General features: G+C 44.4%; 1 protein-coding gene across 1 annotated transcript; it reads right to left on the bottom strand.

Annotated features, from left to right (window-relative positions):
- Positions 1-1032: 1032 nt before the first annotated feature.
- LOC112893474 (tRNase Z TRZ3, mitochondrial-like) lies at positions 1033-12861 on the bottom strand. The gene is made up of 16 exons (XM_025960835.1): positions 12456-12861; positions 11989-12078; positions 11681-11725; positions 11489-11543; positions 11342-11385; positions 10842-11231; positions 10160-10425; positions 9710-9845; positions 9577-9627; positions 8606-9054; positions 7904-8507; positions 7275-7577; positions 4603-5361; positions 3574-3729; positions 2446-3372; positions 1033-1536 (listed from the first exon to the last, which is right to left on the bottom strand). Exons 1-16 carry the CDS (start codon positions 12792-12794, stop codon positions 1501-1503), a joined length of 4650 nt encoding a protein of 1549 aa, XP_025816620.1. The 5' UTR covers positions 12795-12861; the 3' UTR covers positions 1033-1500.
- Positions 12862-17160: the final 4299 nt, after the last annotated feature.

The following is a 17160-nucleotide window of genomic DNA, read 5'->3' as shown; positions in this document are numbered from 1 at the left end:
TAGGTAATGGCATTATTGTACTTTCACCTCTTTGTAACATCAAAGAATGGAAGAGGGCATATAACCACAGAGCCCAGTGGAATGACAAAGATTCAGAAATATGGTTCTCGTCAGCAGATATGAATGGATAACTGGAACCAAACTTAATTCTCAGCAGTCGGTTCAAGAGATAACATGGATTCAACAGGGAGCTGCAATGCGCAACCAGTGCTGATTTCCATTCCCTACATGATTCTGAAAGTTATTAGAAAAACCGGGACCCTCAACATCGTCTCTAAAGTCTGGCTCTGGCAATGATCACAACTAACAAAGCAGCATTACTCCATAACATAGTACTAACTAACAATGCGCAATGATCGTCGCTATAGCAATGACAGGACCAACTGGTGTCATGATCACAACTAACAAAGCCACTGACGAAGAACGATTACTCCATAACATAGTAGTACTAACTACTTACAGCAACAGAGGGCGCATATATATTAAACAGAACTGGAAGCAGTACTTGCGTAGCAATTTATTCAGCTCGTCCCAATGGGCATCAGAGATCCCACCAGCTGCAGTGAGCAAGCAACGCCGGCGGTTGAGCTTCTCAGAGGACAGTCCAGGGAACTCCAGCGCCTCGTGCTCCGACCTGCAGCAGCCGCTGGTGTCGCTTACCATGGCAGCAAGGCCGTCCAGGGAACCCGGCCTCGTCGCGAGGGAAGGCGGCGGCGTACCTCCATGCCCCCGAAGCTTTGCCAGGACAGGCGCGAGCAACCCAAGACGAACACGAACTATACAAATTACTGCATACACTAATAACACTATACTCCCTGAATTTCCTTTCATCACACGTACGTATCAATTTGAAGATCTCAATTTTTTTTATAAATTTCGACCAACAATTAGTCAAATCAATGCATGTCTAGTATCAGCACATTTTATAGACCTTGCAATGTGATACCTTGTTTTTGTAGCAATTGATAATATATTGCAGAAGAAATTGATGGCCAAACTATGCTTCTCCTATGAAAATAAATGGAAGCAGAATTCCAAGAATCAGTCTAGCAGCTGATATCATGTTGCACCCTCTTATTCATGTACCAAAGCTTTACAATTCCCAAAAAAAAACATCCAGCATGTACTTGTACAGTAAAGAGCTAAAATAAAATCCCGTTTGCAGGTTTATGTATACAATACCTCTTAACTCTTTTCTTTTTTCCTGAAAAAAGAGAGAAAAGGGCAGAACATAAATAAAGTCAGAAGATGCAATTTATTTCAACAGAAAAAACAGTCTTTGTCTAGATATACATAATACAACACAACATCCCGTCTTCCAACCGTATGGATCAAACCCTCCCTTGCTCATCCGTCCAAGCATTAGATGACACCAACCCAAACCAGCCGTGTGAATCATGCAGCCAATCTGCGAGGCTGGGACGAAATGCAGCTTTCACGTCCATCAGGTTTGCAGTCCCCGCCCTTGCCCCAATCTGGACATGCTCATTGCTCTTCGCTTCACTTTCTTGAACCACGTGCTGCTGCCAGGTGATCCTGGAAAAAGAAAAGGCCAACGTTTTTAGCAAACAGTCGCAGATTAAAATCATACAGACAAGGTTGCTCGATCCAAGACTGCAGTTTCAGAACAAGTAAGATTTGGCTACATTTGAGGAAGAAAATGAAATGCGGCAAAATATTGGTACAACCAATGCTTGCGGCTGCAAGCACCGTCATGGTTGAACATACAGTTCTAAAGCAAGCAGCCTTGCACCATCGAACTACATGATTTTGGTTCCAACACATAACCAATCAGGGAATGATGCAAAGAAATGACATTATTCTTTGTTAGTTTCTTACTACAGTTCGACCAGCTTCACATCATCATGTACCTGACCAGGTCATGTCAAGTATCAGACAAATTTCCCTCTAAACAGCCATACCTTTTCCCCCTCTGCACCATCTACTACCAAAAGCCCTAGGAGCTTGTGAGTTGTGGAGAGTGTCTGAAATTCCAATGAGAAATACACCCGATTTTAAATCCTAGTTATTTTGAAGGATCTTGAGTGTCCAAATCCTATAAAGTATAAACCTCACCACCTTACAAATCAATAAATTCTTAACTACTCCCTCCATTCTCTTTTGATAGTCTTATCTCACCTTGACACAATGACCAAGGAAAACAACCTTACTTATCATATAATAAATGCAACACGAACTTTTTAGTTGGTCCTCTAATGTTTTAACTGGGAACTCCTCGTTACTAGTGATATTTATTGCCATAGTCCATGCCAATAGCAAATAGGACTATCATTTGTGAACATTTGAGTTTTTGAAATAGGACTATCAAAAGAGAATGGAGGGAGTAGATACTATGCAGTATGCACTAATGAAATTAGAATATCCTAAGTTTATTTCAAGTTGTAAGCGAGTGCAAGAAACTAATCACTAGATACAAATACATACCGAGACAAAATCAAAAGCTTTAGTGTCATCTTTCTTTGAATTGCTCATCACTGCAACATGATTTTGTGGCTGATTGCTTGAATTGAAAATATCTGGAAGCACTGACGCATTTCCACTGTTCATCGAATTGAAAGATGAATTCCCAAGACCAGCATTGAAATTTCCAAAATTTTGCAGTAGCTGCTGCTGCTGAGCAAGAAGAATCCCCATGGCACCATAATTTAATTGCTGCCCAGGAAATGACTGATTGAGCATCATTTGTTGAGGCAAGCTGTACTGCAAGGGAACCTGTTGCTGTTGGTAAAAGGAGTTCTGACCGAGAATGCCATTCAATGCTGCAGCACCTGCCACGTGGCTAGTCTGATTGTTTGTATCAAAGAACTGTGAGCCATTGAAGTTGGTATTGGGCTCTGCTTTAACAGCAGGTTGAGCCTGGCCTGTTCCATTAAGGTTCAAACCAGCCATCAAATCATTGACAGTTCCTTGGTCACCAACACTTCCTTGGATGAAAGGATCAGGGTTGCTGCCAAAGATATCCGGTAATTCATTTTTGTTTGATGAAGAGCTATCATGCATGGCAGTTGATGATTTCTCTTCTACTGTCAACCCCGAGAACAGATCATTGGTCTCCTTAGTCTCTGCCTCGTGGAATGATACATCTGCAAATGGATCACTTCCATTACTATCAGAAGTGACACTTATATCAGCAATAGGTTCACCACCAAGCAAATCATCAACTGAAGAAACATGTGCACTGTTCCCATTGTTCTGTCCATTGCTTTCCTGTCCAGAACTTTGAGTTCCTAGATCATCTTGATCACCTGTATCAATTAAATCAGGCATCTGAACCGGTGGGGGCATTGGAGTTTTTGTTGCTGAAAGATTTGTGGTTACATTAGGCTGTTCCCCGATCAGCATATTCAAAACCTAGGAAATGTAGCATACCTTATTACAACCAATACTTGCCATGAAACAAGTTTTCGCCAAGAAAAAATTGTGTAAAAAAAAAACTGAGTTCAATTTTGTAGTTTCGAGGAAACAGGAGTCACTTTCTTTTTTCTTTGGATGATGGACAAATAGCACGCAGAAGTCTACTTTAAAAACTTCCAGTTTTCCAAATAGACTCACCTTTGAGGCCTTCTCTCTAAGAGAAACCTGTGGCAGCTCAGAGCATTTAACAACAGAAGCTGTGTTCTCAATGAAATAGGAAGCGATGATGGAATAAGGATCAGTATCCTGTTTCCGCACAATGGCTTCCAACACACAAATAGCCTTCATACGAACCTGCGAAGTAAACAAGCATACTGAATACTAACGAAAATCTAATGAACTATTTTAAAAGCTTACTGGAATAAATTTAATTCACTAGAAGCATGCAGGCATATGATCAAACCAATTAAATGAAAGCTGTGCACGAAAACTATTCAACAAAGTGAACAAGTCAGCAAACATTAAAAAAAATAGAGAGAGCATACTCAGTACAACTGGGCTAATCGCTGGTTATCATTTGGTCCAATAATTGGCCTGTATTAGCTGCAAGGCAAACAAACTATACAACTCCACTCACAAATTTACAGTTTGCTGCTGGTTCCCTAATGATAATGTCAGGACTAATCTGCCAGCCTATTGGATTTTTTTTCTCGATATGTAGGAGAGCTGTGTGTCAATGCATTAAGAGAGAATTGTGGAGTACAACACACCCAACACAGCACCGCCCTGTTGGATGAATAAGCTAAAAATATCATGAACTGCAATAGCAGTCATGCTTGCGTAAAATTCACTGTTTTCATGCAAATAGGTCCAGCATCAACATATTCCATCCAGCTACTCAATAACTAATAATAAACTATGGAATCTTTCAGACAAGTTGAACTTTGAGTTGATAAGGTTGTTTATCCATGAACTCTATTAAACATCTAATAACACAATTCAAAAGAAAAATATAACATCACAATAGTTACAGCATACTTGAATCAACAAGTGCCTACATGTAAAACTTGAATCAACAGCACAAAAGAAATTGATTTACACCGCTTCTCAGGAGAGCGGAACCATGACTTGGCACTCGTTTTATACTACTATATGTTAACAGACTAACTGTGCATGTGGATACTAGGGGGTGAAATGGACGATAATGAATGGTCCACATAAACTCACCTGCCATAATGGAGAATTCAGTTTGTTCTCAAGTGCACGGCTCAAAGCGACTGCATCCAATTTGGAAGCTTCTGTTAAAAATATATGCAGAGCGTCTCGCGTTGGTTGCAATCGCACACCACTTGCAGTAACAATTGTCTCCAAAAGTCTCTCTTCACGAGTCTTAATCCCTGGTTGACTTGAGCTAGTATCATCAGTCGGTGCAGAACTGGAAGGAGTTGGACCCCAGGAACCAGAAGCCACATTCTTCGAAGCACCAGATGAGGCACGGCTCTCACTTTGAATTTCACTTGGATCATACCGACCATACCTTTCAGATTCTGTGGTCAAAGACCTACGGAGGTTAGGGCTCTTGTATGTGGCACCATTATCATTTGCCATCATTGCATGTGCTGCAGCAAAGTTGCTCAAACCCTGCTTAATGGATGCACTTCCAATACCCACTACCTCGCTGAGTTCACTAAGGAAAGACTTCTTGTCATCTATTCTAGATGGCTCATAGTTTGTATTTCCAAAGCCCTGTATGCGCTTGCCAAGACTTTCTGTTGCAACAGCAGGTTTAGGGTCCTCTGTAGAGAAAATTGCGGCTATAGCCTCGTTCGCAGTTTCGCGGACAGCCTTATTAAGGGCATCTCCTCTTAAGGGATCAGGGTGGCCCTTGTAGTGAACTAGTTGTCGCATAGCCGCTGAGTGCCTTTGCATCTCCCTCTTGAAATCATTACCAGATTTTCCAACTGCGTATTTGATCAACCGTAAGGCCTGTACAGCATGTATAGACAGAGTTATATAATACTGAGTTGGAAGAACGGAGAATACAAGTAAAGAAGAGTCCAAGCAATCAATGTACTCGAAGAACAAGATTGAAATTAGCGCATCTACAAAGACAGAGACCACCATAACATGATGGAAAGAAAGAAAGAACTGGGTGCTCCAGCTACAGAATATATAAAACTTAATAAATGCATCCACTTAAGCTAGCATGCAACATGCAGTAGAAAAGTATAGTGAAACTGTGTTATGTCCTAAAGCAGCATTTGGTTTGGTTCACCCTGGAGAGGGCCTTATAAGTAGGTCTGCTATGTACAAGAAAAAAACTCAGATAAAGATATTTCCTTTATCAGAGACAGGGAACAGAATAAAAAACTAATCACACCCTCATCGTATGTAATTCAATTTCTGATTGCCACCAGCAGTGATGACAAATTATAACGCCAAAGGACCTAATTTACGAGAGTCAACTTGTCGACACAACCTCAGCTAAATAGAGCCATGGAGCACTGCTAAAGGAGGTACTAGCTCTCCTTGGATGGCAGCAATCAAACCTGAATCAGCCGCGTTACACTGACACAAACTAAGCCAGCCCTCCCAGCTAATGAGTCAATTCGTCACCCCCTGGATGACAGCCGAATTAAAGCTTTTTGCACATGCTTATTCAATTGTGCATCCATGAGAAGCAACCCAACAAGCCCTTTCACGGTACTTCTCGGATCAGATTATAGGAAATGCATCAGAAGAGCACGGCACAATCGCCGCCGACGCTGAACCATCAAGATCAATACTCGGATGATCTGCGTGGCCATCATCCCTCACCCAGGCAGGCAGGTGAGCCCGATCGCGGAGAGGCACGCACCTTCTGCTTGACGAGGGGGCTCTTGTGGTCGAGGCGCTTGAGGACGAATTCGGCGACCTCCTTGACGATGCTGGCGTCGGAGGCGCGCAGGAGCTCGCAGATCTCCTCGAGCTTGTAGACGGGGGCGACCTTGTCGTCGTCCGCGGTGACGCCGTCCACCATCCGCGAGCGCCAGTAGGACTCGACCGCCCGCCGGCTCTGATCCATGGCTGCCTCTGCCCCTGCCCCTGGAACGGATCGGAGGGCGGGGGGGATCTGGGAGGGGAGGCGGGTGGCCGTGGACCGGGTCCTCGCGTCGACGAGGACGGGAGGGGAGGGTTGGGTTCGGGGGGCGAGCGGCACGTGCCGCCGGAGGGAGGGAGGGAGGGAGGGACGTGGTGGATCTGTGGAAGCTTCTAGTGGGGTGGGGGGGGCGGGTCAGCCTCTTCTCGCCTAGGCTAGGCTGGCTCTTCTACCGTTTCGCTTGCTTTCTTCCCACCAGAGGAACGAACCGGAAAGAGTAGCTTCGCAACCACAACCTTTTCCTGTCTCCTGCTACTTCCATTCCATCATGTAGTTGAGATTACTCAGAATTCCTATGAGCTGACTGAATTCGTGGCGAATTCAGTTGAGATTCGAAACCTACTTTTTGTTCCTCTTCTGTCGAAGAAAATAGGCTACCAAACACCCGTCTGCTTCGAACCGAACCCATAATAAGACCAAAAGCTTCACCCGTGTCGAAAACAAAAACAAAAATACAAACCCTCCCGTCTAACCACCCTACAGCTCTTCCATCAAAAGAATTGCAAATACGCACAAGCTCATATTTGTTATCCAATTCACAGCACTTACACAACAACAATTGCAAAAGAGAAAGAAATGAAACAGGAACTTCCTCCAGATGCAGTTCCTGGCCTGGCAGTGGTCGGCTTTAGTTTATTCCTTCCCGTTCCCGTCCCATGGCTGGGCGGCCTTCAGTTGGATTCTCAGGCCAAACAAACAATGCTAAAAGCTCTAGTACGGAGATCAAAATTAGTGTAAATCCTTTTATCTATCAGTACACAGCAGCCTCTAGGATCTCATCAGCTTCCTCAACTACCATCTCGTCCTTGAATAGAACCTTCAGGTGTGGCAGAACCTTGGGCAAGACCGGCAAATCCGCAAGGTTTACGCTCATCAGGTCAAAGGCAATGCACGTCTTCTCCATGTCAACCTCATCAATAACTGGGATTTTCGGGTATCGCTGGCTGAAGTGGGTCAAAATGATCCGGTATGCTCCAGCCGATGTGCCTACTTCTATTGCCTCCTTTGTTGTACTATGGTTCCTCGCGATTGCTTCGTCCTTCATACTGTCCTCGAATGTTGCCTGACGAAATAGAGTATTACAAGGACAGCTAAGAACAGGAAACAACACCATAGTTTTATGTCATCTATCATCAACGGTAGTTAGAAGAGAATATTGTGCAGCTAGCAATATGATACAATATCTGCAAGATTAGTTTATTATGGTACCATGGTGCGTGTGGCCCAGATTAGTTAAGAGCATAAACCATATCCAGCGGTGTGCACACAGGAAAGTGGAGAACTATAATCCTATATATTGCACTTTTTGGAAGACGCCTGCCATTTAATCTTGGAACATAGCAATGACGCCACTTATTTGCAAGAAAAACTATGTGTGCTGAAGCTTACCTCATGTATCAGCACTGTTGCATCTCTGGATGCATCTATAAGAGCTGGACAGGGTCGTGTGTCACCAGAATATACAACCTTCCAGCCTGGAATAACCTTTCCAGCACCGTTCACCTTCTCTGTGGCTCTCAAAACAACGCCAAATGCCTGTGGACAGTGTACTACGGGGACACTGTACAGAATCTCCAAGCCTGATTCCTGCAGAACTTCTCTAAAATTAGCAAGAGCTGTGGTATCCCTTGGACTTGCAGGCTTCCTGTTGTAGTTCTCCATTCTACTTCCAGGGGCAAACATGGTGTTCTCTAGTTGAGGTGTGGCTGATCCGGTATCATTTTCACTGAGAAAAGTCTCAACACTAGGCTTCAAAGTATTCCTGCAGTCTAGGAATTCAATGTCAAGATCTTCAAGCATTGAATAAGCATTTAGGAATCTCTCAAGTGGTCTTGGTCCAATAACAAGCAAGGGTTTATGAGGCATCCCTTTTAACAATTTAGACCTTAGAGCAAGAACTCTAGCTAACCCTGTGTGGTGATCAGCATGAATATGTGAAATCCAAATACACCTCAAATTTTTTGCAGCTTCATCAGCACCATTTACACCGAACCTATTACAAAGACAGCATACTCCAGTATGAGTTTATGACTAGAATTAATATATAGGTCTATGGCTCTATGCAATGTTAAAATATGTGCAAACGCTAACCTCCTCTTTAGTTGTCCTAAAGTTCCTTCACCGCAATCAAGAAGTATACCTCCTCGAGCAAACAAGTTAATATATATAGAACTTACGTTCCGATATTTTGAAGGCTGAGATGAACCTGTACCCAAAAATGTAATCTCCATATCTTCCCTCGTTGCATCCTCCACACAACAAGGGATGTCCTGATTGTCCCGTGGATGCTTTGGGCTGCCATCATCTAGCTTATCTGATTTCTGACCGATCCATGGCTCTTCAACCATCAGCATTCGACTGCCTGCTGGTGGCATATTTTTAACGTTCACATTATTTTGCCAGAATTTGAGAACCTGCTCAGGAACTTCCCTAACCTCTGGGATCTCAGATACAAGCTCTTCTACAATATCCTTGTAGGTGAACAAACTTGGAATAGAAGCACTATCCAACCCCAGTTGAGCATATGGACGCAGATGAAACTGCAAGAAAATGGACACTAATGGTCAGTCTTATATTGCAGTTAGTTTCCAAGACACAACAGTGCACTCATATCTATCCCTCCTTCCCTCAGCTTTTCATACATTCCTCTTTGATAGAAGAAGAGTCTTTCCGTACCTCATTGCCTTAGTTGTATACAATGGTATATTATGGAAAAGGTATTAGATGACAAGGATCAACTTTGAAAATTATTTGGTGTGGAAACGGACGCGAGAAAATAAAAGGTCTGAACTATTACTTTGGTTGAACACAAACTTTATGTAAATAGATTTTCTACAGGTAATGTTACAATGATTGTAGAGATCCAAAAAATTTTGAGGCTCCAATCAGACCTAAGAATTCGACCTTTCCCAAGCTTGTGGTAGGAAAACTGAATGATATGATGTTCAATAAAAAAATGTATCAGTAAAGCTCCTGTCAGAATGCCAGATTAATATATATGATCACATAATGAGCACTGGCACGGACACGGTGATACAGCAAGGATGATGGCACACAATTACCTTGAGCAGATTTTGCGCAGACACAATTCCACAGGCTTCCAATGAAGTACTCTGAAAAGATCAATAAAATATTTACATCTATAACCAGCAGTAGTTCAACATTCAGAGTATTCTATAGGCTACTGGAACCTACCTTATCATTCTCCATGACATCATTTGCAGGTTTCACAGACCAAAACCCAGAGGATGGGAATAGCTGAGGGCATACAAAATTGAGGCGCGATGATATCCTTGCGCTACCTTTCAAGATTGGAATTTCCATGTTTTTACTGCATGGATCGAAGAAGGAAAATCAGATACCGGTGGCACGAGACCAATCAGCCAAAAAACAGTGGCGCAAACTGAACTTAAGCAGTGGCATGGAACATATTTTCTAATAATATTATAGCAAACTAAACCCTAAGAAGGAACCAATTCAGTTTAATTCATCTGTATTCAGCATTTCAATATGTGAAATTTGTTGTTTGCATTGGAACAGAGTATAACATTGGATTAGCAAGTGTCAATAAAGTTCAAACTGAAGTAAAAAATCTATACCGAGAATGCACTTAAACAAAAAAAGACAAATGTAACTGAACCGTACATTTCATGTCCTGCCATGATATGCTGTGTTTCACCAAATCGTTTCATCCAGTTCTGATAGTCAACAGATTTAGTCACGGAGGATGGACCTAAGTGGATTACGCAATTTACTTTCTTGCCACTCTCTCTTTGGTTCGAAGAGTCTTCATAAAAGCAGATAAGGGGTTGCAGTGAGAAAAGTTCTGGCATATGATATTGTGTAGGGCAATCCACCAGAAGAACAGTTGGTCCAGGAATTGATGGGCCAAGAACATCACTTGGATGAACCTAGAGGTTAATTGACAAACAAGAATAGCTTTAGACAAGAAATTCAAACCAGAAAAATGGTGTATGTGATTGATATTCAAACTTATATTGAAAACTTACATTATCCTTAATGTTTTAATAATGATGTCTAGGGTAAAGGATCAGATTCTCAAAGATGCCACTGCGGTTAATATTTCTGATAAGCATACTCACTCTGTTCAAATAGCCATGCCATAACTAATGAGTCCATGGACAGCTAGTATATGCTTTCATAGACTAGTTAGGCAACATCAAACTTAACAGACTCCAAACATCGAACAACATTAGGTCAATAAGAGGCAGCAGCAGTCCCCTATATGGCACAAGCCTCATTCAAAAGAGAAGGTGCAACAAAAAGGATAACCAAGTTAACAACTACAATTTTATAAAGAACTAACCATTTCGTCGAACTGATCAGACTGCACAGAGTTCCCAAGTTGAAGTTCACGATACTTGGGCCCAGGCTTCAGACCAAGGGCAGCAGCCTTAGCAGGGTCAAACTTTCCCTTAATTTCTGGCAATTCACACGCATAGACTATAGCAGTATCACCTGGCTTCGAGTCAACATCATTCAAGCTACCAGCTCCATTGTGGTACTTTGGTTTGACAAACATTGCTGATATCCGAACTACTTCATCATCAAGAATAATAACAGAGTCTTTAGGTTGCGAAGAAGATGCATTCCGTTCAGCACCAAAGCTATGCGTGTGAAGCATTGCTCTATTTGGTATAAAAGATCTCATTGCCCCGGCTAGAAAGTCAAGGTCAGAAGGGCCCCATATGTTCACCTGTGTTGTCAGTTACAGGAAAAGGACTACAATTAGTCTGCGGAAATACTTTTAACGCTGGATGCATGAGTAGACGCCAAAAACACCCAAGAACAAAGAAGTGAACACACCGACATGCCCTCATCTCCTATGCCTGCCAGAGTTAGCACCAGGCCTACAATTTTAAATCAAATAACTATGTCATGAAAATATAACATCAGTACGTCAAGCAAACCAAATAATCAAGTTATTATATAAAAGTGTTTAAAAAATAATACCTGGAAGGCCCCCTGCAGTTTCTGAGCACACGCGAGTCAAAAAGATATGGTCAATCTGGGAAGCGGGGGATTGTTTTGTAAGAAAGTTAACATTTTACAATACTACAATACAAAAGATTAGGATATAAGAAATTTAGGAACAAGACAATGAATGTGAGTGTTGTCTTGGTGGAGGGCATTCCACTCGCATACCTTTGATAACTTTATCTTGTGTTCAGTACAGAAACGTTGAAGACCCTGTCAGATGGCAAGATTTGAATTTAATCAGAAAAAATGGCAAAACCAAGATGAACTTTCTCCAAATCTTTAAGATGAATCTCGTATTCACTTCAGCTCAACACAAGACCATTGTTTTCAAAATTCTTTGTTCAACAGCTCACAAAAGAGAGAGAAATAAAAATTATGTTTTCAGCTAACTACAACTGTTAGTTATTTTTTAGGGCATAAGTTATTATCTTGTGCGAACAAATACAGGGAAAGCATATCACAGCAGAACATACCTCGCCCGCATTAAATATAAACCTTTGTTTGTCAAAGAAGAGTAAAATAGAAGGTGAAGTGTCCTGGGTGTCCATCCCTGTACCAAGTATCTGCACAAAAGGAGTGACAGGGTGTGAGACCAAAAGAAAACCAATAGTACAACAGCTCCCATTCCCATGGATCAGTCCAAGGGAAGAAATTGCCTTGCACTAGTAGTTTCATGCAACAAATGTAGTGACTTAGAAACAGAACAGCTCCATAAGGCCACACAACCAGCAGCTGGGATTATTGAATCTACAAATTATGCTTAAAATGTTTAGGTAACAGAAGCAAATGCAGCCTCTGGAACAACTTCACGGCACTGCACGCATGATCCAACCCCACATAAACTCCAAACTAGCATCGTTATTAGAATGACGAAACCGAGCTGAATTGGCGCAATGTCAGCAGAGAGATGGCGCCGGGGGGGAATCAGTCAGTCTCTCACCTGCACGTAGCAGGTGGTGTTGACGGGGTTGAGCTTGCGGGCCTTGAGCTCCATGCTCCCGCGCTTCCCGCCGTCCCTCCCCTCCGCCCGCTTCCTGTTGAAGGCGACCTCCTTATCCCCTCCGCCGGCCATCTCCTCCTTGGGCGCCTTCCGGAGCGTGCTGCTCCCGCGGCGGGGGTGGTGGTGGCGGCGGCCGGGCTGGGCGCGGAGGCTGGCGGCGCGCCCGAAGGAGGGGAAGGAGGAGGTGAAGAGGCGGCGGGAGAGGTGGAGGAGGGGGGAGGGGGCTAGGGTTTGGGAGAGGGGGAGGAGGAGGCGGAGAGGGGCGGGCAGCTGCGGCATGTCGTCGGCGGCGGGGTTTTAGGGCGGACCGCCGGAGAGGCAACCGCCCAAGGGGCAGGGATGGATTAGATTTTTTTCCAATTTCTTTTCCCCTTTTGCGGCTCCTCACGTGGTAACATTTGAATCTAAATTTATAGTTCAAAACTGCTCATTATCGTTTAATTTATAGTGTATTGTAGTTACACATGTAAAAAGACACTTAGGCAGGCAGTCTCATATCTACATGAAAGCATGATATTTTGTCCATCCAAAAAATAAAAAGGGAAATGCAGATTCATTGCTGGAACAGCATCTAAAAATGATCTAATATTCATAAATATTATATCAAGAACCCAACAAACCAGCTAAGCTGGAGGCTTCCCTTGCTCCGATGATTGTGAACCTATTTAAGCTGCAGGCTTACTGGGCCGACAAAAGTCTAGAGTCATGAGGCCCAACTCTGGCCCAGATTGGCGGCCCAGATCTGCAGTGTGAATCTCACATATCGCTCCAATTAGGCTAGACATTTCAGTTAGTTGCAGGTTGCTTTACCAATTAGCAATCAGCATCTTCATATCATATCAGCACTTTGAAAAATGATTCCTGCCCGGTCTGAACGAAACAAGTGAGACCAAACGGTCTGGTCTTACAAATACTGAAGAGACCACTGCATACAAGTGCAACTACTGGCACCTGGGCCATGGTTGATGGCTGAGATAGCTGCAGTGTGGAACTAACTGGGAGCTAGCTACATTATTGAGAAGTAGTCCCCAGGCAACTTTACTTGTTACTTGTTTAGTTTTGAATTCAGGGTCTAATAAGTTCTGTGTGGATCCCTCCAGGCCAAGAACTGATGATACATCAGTGTTCCATCTAACGATGCAAGTGGATACGAATAGTGTTTTGGATCAGCTAATTAATTACGATAGCACGCCACTCTAGTTCATTTCTCCTATTAAATTATTTACGTAGAATACCACTCTAATTTATTTCATCAACTTTTGAAGTTGATCCAATGACCCGGAATACATATAAGTTGCATCTCGGCGCGCTGCTGGGTGCAGGCTAGTACCCTCGTCGGTCATCAGTGCTAGATAATCTAGCATGATCCATTCCAGTGCCCTTTGCAGATTGATATGAGGAGCGCTCCACTGATCGAGCACATTGATGAACAACATCGGTTCTCCTGTTGTACAGATTGATCTGATACAAGGAGCTAGCACTCTATTGATATGATGAGAGACTGAGAAGCATGATGGATCATTGAATCATCTATAGTATCCAGGAATAGATATAAAATGCTTTATTTTTACTGCATTGTAAAATTGTACCAAATTCAGAAAGATTCGTACGTACTACGCTATAGGTAGATGAGTAACACTGATGACAGACAGAGAGATATGCTCCCTCGATATATGGCGAGAGAACCGATGCGACGCCAGCTGCGCCTACGGATCGGATGAAGCGAGCCCTGCAGTGGCATGCATGTGCATTCAACTCCGCGCGTGTTCTTGTCTTGGTGCTAGATTACTTGTCGGTAAAGATCCTACTTGGTGGACACTACTTAAAAACGGGGCTTCAATGCCAGGTAGAAACAGCCACCGATTCTTGTACCGGTACTGCGAAGGCAAGACTAAAAGTCTCGGCCTTTATCACCGGATAAGATAACTGGTGACTAAAAGGTGAGGTACCATTTGATACCAAAGCATTTTTATTAAAAAATTATATTAAACCTAGGAAGAGGCCCGCACCCATGCACGTCGCAACTCCCAAGTCACAAGAAATGCGCGTGCGTGCAGTGGCCGGGATTCAAACTCACGACCTCTTACCTCGCGTGTGCCTCCTTTACCATCTCACCTACACAGCAATTGTGATTGGGAGGGAGATGCTTTCCTTTTAAGTATCCCGTGGAGGTCCGTTAGGTACCGGTTGGTATTACCACTTGGTACTAATGTGGATAGAACCTTTAATACCAGGTGGTATTACCACCCGGTACCTTTTATCAGACCTGGGCCCACGGAACTGCACACGTAGCGATACATTTTCTAGGATAAGGGATGGGACATAGCCGACGACCTACATCTGTTGTAACTACCCGTAGCATAGTATGACTACTCTCGGAGATGATAGGAAACTATCCAAAAAGTACTCGGGTAGGACTCCTGGGCTTGTATCTGACTAGGACTTTTATGTAACCCTATCCCCCAGACTATATAAGGATGGATAGGGACCCTCTCCAAACAGGAGATCATCCGATCACCACCTAAGGCAATACAAACCACACAGGATGTAGGGTATTACGCTCTCGGCGGTCCGAACCTGTCTAAACCTTGTGTTCCTTGCACCTTTGAGTTTCTGATCTCGGCGATACCCTATCTACAAATTCATCACCTCATGGGTATCCCTCAGTGGGCGTGGTGGTAAAACACCGACAGCTGGCGCTTCAGGTAGGGATGTTCATCGAGCATCCACCGAAGAACTCGATGGCGTCCTTCAACTTCACAGGCGCTGTGCTCAACGAGGGCACAACTTTTATCTTCGGCTCCTGGATCTGAGTTGCCAATGGCTTGGGTGGTTTCCATAGTCACCTAGTCGACTCCTAGAAGCCGGAGGCCCTACATCAACTCGAAGCAGCGATCTCGACGAGTTCATCGACAACCTCGACGAGTTGTTGCTCCCCGATCTAGTCCTGCTGATCGAAAATTATCCGTTTTCGACGCGACTTCCACCCGTAATGCACCAAGACCAGTCAGATCGGACTCAAACCGATCTGAGGGGACCACACAATCTAAGTTCCTCTCCGACTTGGAGGAGGACTTAGATCTCCTGCTCAAGCTCAAGGACGTGGGAGCCACCGCTTGCCGGGGGGGGGGGGCATTTTCGACAACTACTCGGACTCCAACAAAAAGTACTCATCGCTTGGTACTACACCTTCAAGCTAGATCCGAGGAGGACTCGGAGATGAGGGAGCCACCGCCTGTCGGGGGCCCTTGCTCTTGAAAACCACTCGCAACCCGATGACTACCCCGAATCGTTTTCGGGCAATCATCTGGGTTTAACGATAACATCTACGCCCCAAAGCCATTTCATGTACTGGAAGGGCTTAGAGCCCTCTGAACTACTCGACTACGACTCCCGCCTTGTGACATTTATGCAGAAACTACCCTTCCAGGAGGGCAAACCTCTCTCTCCCATCACGGAAGAGGGAGATGGTAGCACAGAGCTACTCGAGTACAACCATATGGCTAATAACTCGCCGGATCATCAAGTCTACATATCCTCCCTTCGCAGCTCAGACGACAACGAGCTAGGCCCCGAGTATGATGACGAACAACTCGCGGACGTGTCTGCCGACGAGCCCACGGCAGATGCCCCCCAGGATGAGAATGAGGAGCACCGAAGGATCCAGCGGTTGAAGAACTCCAAGCGCGCGCAACGCAGGTGGAACGTGAAAAATCACACTCGCAATCCAATGTACCAAAGAAACGTCAACAACGCTTTTGCAGCAGCCACGGATCGGGAGTATCGTACGGTGATTGGCGCCAATGCAGAAGTAGCGCTCCTAGCCCAACAATTACCACCCAACCCCCACATTCAAAAGCTGCAATATCTAACCCAGCGCGCGCTCGTGCAACTCGATGGGCAGCATCCAGTGTCTTTCACTCGGAACTTGTCCTCAAGATCCGAGCGCCATGGTGACACTGCAGTGATTAGTCGCACCCCCGGTGGAGGCCCCGGGAACTGGAAGAACGACAGTTGCCAGCACAACGAGAGTCACCAGTCCGCGCGTGGCAACGCTGAACAAGAAGTACAATAATCTACCTGCCAACCTCGCAACCAGCATGGCTCAAGGCCTCAAGGCCAAGCTCCACTTGAGGCCAGCCTTCACGACGCTCCCACGATCGATCTCAGGAAGAAGATCAATGACGGCCGCGACGTGCGGTGTATTATTGAAGCAAGGAAAATGGACCGCCCCGACAGGTACCACGATGACGATGACAACGACTGCTTCCCCGCCTTCACTCTAACATTACTGAAAAATCCTACCCCAAGGAGTTTAAACCAGCTGGAATCCCAAGTACGACTATAAGAAGGAGTCGCCCTAGTGGATCCGATGCTACTCCGTTACCATCGAGGTCTCAGGGGGATCCAACTCCACCAAAGCTCTCTACTTTCCAGTAGATTTGGAATTCACGCCCCTCACTTGGCTTAAAAGCCTCAAGCTAAACTCCATCAAATCCTAGGAGGACCTCAAGCGGACCTTCATCGACAACTTCCAAGGATCCATGATCAGAGCAGACACTCGCCATGATCTGTCCCAAGTCAAGCAAGAGATGAACGAGACCTTGAGATCCTACACCCGATGTTTCTTTGAGATACACGCCAC

This window comes from Panicum hallii, chromosome 5 (genome assembly GCF_002211085.1).
Source record: "Panicum hallii strain FIL2 chromosome 5, PHallii_v3.1, whole genome shotgun sequence".
Lineage (NCBI taxonomy): Eukaryota > Viridiplantae > Streptophyta > Magnoliopsida > Poales > Poaceae > Panicum > Panicum hallii.
Note: the sequence above shows the minus strand (reverse complement) of the source record. Positions and strands in the feature narration are given on the sequence as shown.

Excerpts from the sequence above, each read along its gene's own strand:
- LOC112893474 (XM_025960835.1), bottom strand. The coding sequence starts at position 12,794 with ATGCCGCAGCTGCCCGCCCCTCTCCGCCTCCTCCTCCCCCTCTCCCAA. Across the intron at positions 12,079-12,455 it reads ACACCACCTGCTACGTGCAG|ATACTTGGTACAGGGATGGA; the intron begins GTGAGAGACTGA and ends CCTTTTGTGCAG. Across the intron at positions 10,426-10,841 it reads CTGATCAGTTCGACGAAATG|GTTCATCCAAGTGATGTTCT; the intron begins GTTAGTTCTTTA and ends ATTAACCTCTAG.